Here is a 7,085-nt window from a genome sequence, read left to right as displayed (position 1 = left end):
CGTATATGACTATGCATATGAGTGTGCGTGTGGTGTGCGCGCGCATATGTATGAGCGTTCATGTGTGCATGTGTTTATGTGTGTGTGTGTATGTATATGACTGTATATGACTGTGTATATGAGTGTGTGTGTAGTGTGCGTGTGTGTGTATGTATGTATGAACGTTTATGTGTGTGTGGGTGTGCGTGTATATGAAGGTATGTAACCTACCTGTCTCTTGTCCTCTGGAGCCTTGAGGAACAAGGCGTTAATCACAGCGATGGTGTAGGTCTGAATGTCCTGATCAGTCCTGTCATTAGATGGATAACAACACACAGACACAACAAAGAACAATGACAAAGGTTAATGTTATAGTAGTGGTAGTGTCTACAGTAGTAATGGTAGTGACTGGTTAATGTTATAGTAGTGGTAGTGTCTACAGTAGTAATGGTAGTGACTGGTTAATGTTATAGTAGTGGTAGTGTCTACAGTAGTAATGGTAGTGACTGGTTAATGTTATAGTAGTGGTAGTGTCTACAGTAGTAATGGTAGTGACTGGTTAATGTTATAGTAGTGGTAGTGTCTACAGTAGTAATGGTAGTGACTGGTTAATGTTATAGTAGTGGTAGTGTCTACAGTAGTAATGGTAGTGACTGGTTAATGTTATAGTAGTGGTAGTGTCTACAGTAGTAATGGTAGTGACTGGTTAATGTTATAGTAGTGGTAGTGTCTGCAGTAGTAATGGTTGTGACTGGTTAATGTTATAGTAGTGGTAGTGTCTGCAGTAGTAATGGTTGTGACTGGTTAATGTAGTGGTAGTGTCTACAGTAGTAATGGTAGTGACTGGTTAATGTTATAGTAGTGGTAGTGTCTGCAGTAGTAATGGTTGTGACTGGTTAATGTTATAGTAGTGGTAGTGTCTACAGTAGTAATGGTAGTGACTGGTTAATGTTATAGTAGTGGTAGTGTCTACAGTAGTAATGGTAGTGACTGGTTAATGTTATAGTAGTGGTAGTGTCTACAGTAGTAATGGTGGTGACTGGTTAATGTTATAGTAGTGGTAGTGTCTACAGTAGTAATGGTAGTGACTGGTTAATGTTATAGTAGTGGTAGTGTCTACAGTAGTAATGGTAGTGACTGGTTAATGTTATAGTAGTGGTAGTGTCTACAGTAGTAATGGTAGTGACTGGTTAATGTTATAGTAGTGGTAGTGTCTACAGTAGTAATGGTAGTGACTGGTTAATGTTATAGTAGTGGTAGTGTCTACAGTAGTAATGGTAGTGACTGGTTAATGTTATAGTAGTGGTAGTGTCTACAGTAGTAATGGTGGTGACTGGTTAATGTTATAGTAGTGGTAGTGTCTGCAGTAGTAATGGTAGTGACTGGTTAATGTTATAGTAGTGGTAGTGTCTGCAGTAGTAATGGTAGTGACTGGTTAATGTTATAGTAGTGGTAGTGTCTACAGTAGTAATGGTAGTGACTGGTTAATGTTATAGTAGTGGTAGTGTCTACAGTAGTAATGGTGGTGACTGGTTAATGTTATAGTAGTGGTAGTGTCTGCAGTAGTAATGGTAGTGACTGGTTAATGTTATAGTAGTGGTAGTGTCTACAGTAGTAATGGTAGTGACTGGTTAATGTTATAGTAGTGGTAGTGTCTACAGTAGTAATGGTAGTGACTGGTTAATGTTATAGTAGTGGTAGTGTCTACAGTAGTAATGGTAGTGACTGGTTAATGTTATAGTAGTGGTAGTGTCTACAGTAGTAATGGTAGTGACTGGTTAATGTTATAGTAGTGGTAGTGTCTACAGTAGTAATGGTAGTGACTGGTTAATGTTATAGTAGTGGTAGTGTCTACAGTAGTAATGGTAGTGACTGGTTAATGTTATAGTAGTGGTAGTGTCTACAGTAGTAATGGTAGTGACTGGTTAATGTTATAGTAGTGGTAGTGTCTGCAGTAGTAATGGTAGTGACTGGTTAATGTTATAGTAGTGGTAGTGTCTACAGTAGTAATGGTAGTGACTGGTTAATGTTATAGTAGTGGTAGTGTCTACAGTAGTAATGGTGGTGACTGGTTAATGTTATAGTAGTGGTAGTGTCTACAGTAGTAATGGTAGTGACTGGTTAATGTTATAGTAGTGGTAGTGTCTACAGTAGTAATGGTGGTGACTGGTTAATGTTATAGTAGTGGTAGTGTCTACAGTAGTAATGGTAGTGACTGGTTAATGTTATAGTAGTGGTAGTGTCTACAGTAGTAATGGTAGTGACTGGTTAATGTTATAGTAGTGGTAGTGTCTACAGTAGTAATGGTAGTGACTGGTTAATGTTATAGTAGTGGTAGTGTCTACAGTAGTAATGGTGGTGACTGGTTAATGTTATAGTAGTGGTAGTGTCTACAGTAGTAATGGTAGTGACTGGTTAATGTTATAGTAGTGGTAGTGTCTACAGTAGTAATGGTAGTGACTGGTTAATGTTATAGTAGTGGTAGTGTCTACAGTAGTAATGGTGGTGACTGGTTAATGTTATAGTAGTGGTAGTGTCTACAGTAGTAATGGTAGTGACTGGTTAATGTTATAGTAGTGGTAGTGTCTACAGTAGTAATGGTAGTGACTGGTTAATGTTATAGTAGTGGTAGTGTCTACAGTAGTAATGGTAGTGACTGGTTAATGTTATAGTAGTGGTAGTGTCTACAGTAGTAATGGTAGTGACTGGTTAATGTTATAGTAGTGGTAGTGTCTACAGTAGTAATGGTAGTGACTGGTTAATGTTATAGTAGTGGTAGTGTCTACAGTAGTAATGGTAGTGACTGGTTAATGTTATAGTAGTGGTAGTGTCTGCAGTAGTAATGGTGGTGACTGGTTAATGTTATAGTAGTGGTAGTGTCTACAGTAGTAATGGTAGTGACTGGTTAATGTTATAGTAGTGGTAGTGTCTACAGTAGTAATGGTAGTGACTGGTTAATGTTATAGTAGTGGTAGTGTCTGCAGTAGTAATGGTAGTGACTGGTTAATGTTATAGTAGTGGTAGTGTCTACAGTAGTAATGGTGGTGACTGGTTAATGTTATAGTAGTGGTAGTGTCTACAGTAGTAATGGTAGTGACTGGTTAATGTTATAGTAGTGGTAGTGTCTACAGTAGTAATGGTAGTGACTGGTTAATGTTATAGTAGTGGTAGTGTCTGCAGTAGTAATGGTAGTGACTGGTTAATGTTATAGTAGTGGTAGTGTCTACAGTAGTAATGGTAGTGACTGGTTAATGTTATAGTAGTGGTAGTGTCTACAGTAGTAATGGTGGTGACTGGTTATAGTTGAAAAAGTAGGTAGATGAAAAGTTAGGATAGCCTGAACATATAAAAGTTGAGTTGGTGTATCTAGCTTGAACGGTTCAAAAATTACTGTTGGTGAGTTATATTATGGTAGTTATGCAAATGTGAATAGTTATAGTTACACTAGTTGTGGTCTGAAGTTTTGGGGTTGTGGTCAGTAGTTGTGGGGTTGTGGTCAGTCGTTGTGTGGTTGTGGTCAGTAGTTGTGGTCAGTAGTGTGGTTGTGGTCAGTAATTGTGTGGTTGTGGTCAGTAGTAGTGTGGATGTGGTCAGTAGTTGTGTGGTTGTGGTCAGTAGTTGTGTGAATGTGGTCAGTAGTTGTGTGGATGTGGTCAGTAGTTGTGTGGATGTGGTCAGTAGTTGTGTGGATGTGGTCAGTAGTTGTGTGGTTGTGGTCAGTAGTTTTGTGGTTGTGGTCAGTAGTTGTGTGGTTGTGGTCAGTAGTTGTGTGGATGTGGTCAGTAGTTGTGTGGATGTGGTCAGTAGTTGTGGTCAGTAGTTGTGTGGTTGTGGTCAGTAGTTGTGTGGATGTGGTCAGTAGTTGTGTGGATGTGGTCAGTAGTTGTGTAGATGTGGTCAGTAGTTGTGTGGTTGTGGTCAGTAGTTGTGTGGTTGTGGTCAGTAGTTGTGTGGTTGTGGTCAGTAGTTGTGTGGATGTGGTCAGTAGTTGTGTGGTTGTGGTCAGTAGTTGTGTGGATGTGGTCAGTAGTTGTGTGGATGTGGTCAGTAGCTGTGGTCAGTAGTTGTGTAGATGTGGTCAGTAGTTGTGGTCAGTAGTAGTGTGGATGTGGTCAGTAGTTGTGGTCAGTAGTAGTGTGGATGTGGTCAGTAGTTGTGGTCAGTAGTAGTGTGGATGTGGTCAGTAGTTGTGGTCAGTAGTAGTGTGGATGTGGTCAGTAGTAGTGTGGATGTGGTCAGTAGTTGTGGTCAGTAGTAGTGTGGATGTGGTCAGTAGTAGTGTGGATGTGGTCAGTAGTTGTGATCAGTAGTAGTGTGGATGTGGTCAGTAGTAGTGTGGATGTGGTCAGTAGTTGTGATCAGTAGTAGTGTGGATGTGGTCAGTAGTTGTGGTCAGTAGTAGTGTGGATGTGGTCAGTAGTTGTGGTCAGTAGTTGTGGTCAGTAGTAGTGTGGATGTGGTCAGTAGTTGTGGTCAGTAGTTGTGTGGATGTGGTCAGTAGTTGTGGTCAGTAGTTGTGGTCAGTAGTAGTGTGGATGTGGTCAGTAGTTGTGGTCAGTAGTAGTGTGGATGTGGTCAGTAGTTGTGGTCAGTAGTTGTGTGGATGTGGCCAGTAGTTGTGGTCAGTAGTAGTGTGGATGTGGTCAGTAGTTGTGTGGATGTGGTCAGTAGTTGTGGTCAGTAGTAGTGTGGATGTGGTCAGTAGTAGTGTGGATGTGGTCAGTAGTTGTGGTCAGTAGTAGTGTGGATGTGGTCAGTAGTTGTGGTCAGTAGTAGTGTGGATGTGGTCAGTAGCTGTGGTCAGTAGTAGTGTGGCTACTCAGCCATGTCAGTACTAATCACTTTATGTCAGTACTGGACCTATTATACACTACACATACAGGGATATTGGCTGCTTTCTGTTACAGTACTTCCCAATCATGGACACTGGAGAGTTTAAGTTCATTAGATCAATGGAGCTATAACAGGCTTTGGTATTTGGTATTTTATTAGGATCTCCATTAGCTGTTGCAAAAGCAGCAGCTACTCTTCCTGTGGTCCTCCTTGGATCTAGGACCAGGGGCCGTTTGTATCAAGCGTCTTAGAGTAGGTGTGCTGAGCTAGGATCAGTTTAGCCTTTTAGATCATAAGGAAAAAGGTTATATGGACAGGGAGGGACCTGATACTAGTTCAGCACTCCTACTCTGAGACACTTGATACATACAGCCCCAAATCTATTTTGTCAAATCTTCCTAAAGGTTAAAGAGTGTTTCACAGTAATCTGATCCTAGATCTGCAGTTAGGGATAACTTCTATCTCAGGCATATAATAACATAGCTGAGTGCAGTCGACCGCGCTCTCTCGCTCACCCCTGCAGATGGGGTATAAGCTGTCCGATGGTGATCTCTTGCGCCACCTTCTGGTAGAGGTCCTGACTGTTGAGTACCATGGACTCCAGGATGGCCAGGGACCGCTGCAGCACAGCCGTGTCCATGGCTGACTTGTTCACGTAACCTGCAATCTGCAATAGAGGAGAGTTAGTAACTGACTAGAAGACACATTAAGAGGTGAAAATAATCACATGGGGATTGTTATTCAGAGACTAAATGGACTCTATTTCAGATGTATTTCTTAAAAGTTGACAAACTTTAATATCATATAATTCCTGTATATGGTATTATAAACATGTTATAAACACGCTTAATACATGCTATAAACTGTTTGAGGGCACCTTATTTATATTTTTCAGTTTTTACACATGATCAGCAATTCAACATGATACTGGTTTGTTCGTGCACCTTCTTTCTCATTTTGCAAATAGTTCTTACATATGATCTATTATACAACTTGATATTGGTTTGTTGGGGTACCTTCTTGATGAAGGCGACAGAGAAGAGCACACATACACAGCCCCGCCCACCACACAGCCCCGCCCCCACCACACACAGCTAATGAGCAGGCACCTTTTTGATGAAGGCGACAGAGAAGGTATCCCAGGAGACGATGCCGTGGTCCATGAGCTCCACAAACGCTGTCAGCGTGAACGACAACAGGTCGCCGAAACTGAAACAACAACAACAACAGCCAATAGAAACGTCTCTGCCACTGGCGCTGACACACACGTTTAGCTACAGCCACAAAGCAGCCAAAAGTCTTGGTCTTAGGGAGAGAGGAGGAGAGGAGAGGGTGAAGCCACAGCCAGGTATGCTGAGGGCACAGAAAGGCGAGAGGGGAGGAGGATGACTGCGGCTCCTGATGGGGCAGACAGATGACTCAGTCCTCCATTAACAACAGGGGGCGCCAGAGAGCCAGCAGGAGCCAGACAGCGCAGGGCAGCAGAGCCACGGAGCTGGAGAGCATTCATTCATTAATCATTCCCATGCAGTAACTAGTAGATAGTTATTAGTAGAGACAAGAGTTGACATCCAAGGAGGACCAAGCAAAGTTACTTCCTGGAAGATTTTTATCCAAATGTCTGAATGCAAAGTGTTTCAATCTGTTATGTTGAATCACCAATAGAAGTTAACAGGAATACAAACAGCCTACATAAATCTCACAGAAAAATACAAATGACAGGAAATAAATGAAGATTAGGTAAGTTAATTGTTGTTTTTGACATTACAGTCATGACATAAACCTGAAATACTGTATAAATCAAGAAGGTGAAGCACACCTCTAGATATCAGGTGGGAAATATTGTAAAATATTGCCCCCTGCAGTCAGATTTTAAATTTTAAACAAAACATGTCATATGTCCTTTTTATGTACAAACACATTTCATCAACATCATTTAAAAAAACATAGGCAATATATATATATATATATATATATATATATATATATATATGTAAAGAAATTCTACATTATAAATCATATAAAGTGCTTATAAAAAACAACAACATTCGAACAAAGATTTGGTTAATAAGACCAGGACCAGGCCTATTACAGGCTTAGCAACAGAGGGTTAATTAATTAACGCATTGGGTCACATACAACATCATGGCTCACATCTCAGACACATTCATTAGTAATACTTAATTAATTAGTAGTACTTAGTCCACGGTTGGACTGTGGTGAGTAAGCGTTTGCACATGGCAGTGGGAAGTTACGTGATGTGTAAAATGATC

At 40.7% G+C, this 7,085-nt stretch overlaps 1 protein-coding gene across 1 annotated transcript in view; it reads right to left on the bottom strand.

The window, feature by feature from the left end:
* Positions 1-210: 210 nt before the first annotated feature.
* The window catches only part of LOC311116337 (engulfment and cell motility protein 1-like), a gene marked incomplete at its 3' end in the record, with an annotated part of 50,260 nt that continues 43,385 nt past the window's right edge, over positions 211-7,085 (bottom strand). The window contains exons 8-10 of the mRNA XM_084191431.1: positions 5,922-6,021; positions 5,328-5,479; positions 211-289 (exon numbers count right to left, since the gene is read on the bottom strand). Coding sequence (XP_084047557.1) covers positions 211-289; positions 5,328-5,479; positions 5,922-6,021 — 331 coding nt within the window. The remainder of the gene's footprint in view (positions 290-5,327; positions 5,480-5,921; positions 6,022-7,085) is intronic.

The sequence above is a fragment of the Coregonus lavaretus genome (assembly GCF_964263955.1).
Source record: "Coregonus lavaretus genome assembly, contig: HAP1_SCAFFOLD_1017, whole genome shotgun sequence".
NCBI lineage: Eukaryota > Metazoa > Chordata > Actinopteri > Salmoniformes > Salmonidae > Coregonus > Coregonus lavaretus.
Note: the sequence above shows the minus strand (reverse complement) of the source record. Positions and strands in the feature narration are given on the sequence as shown.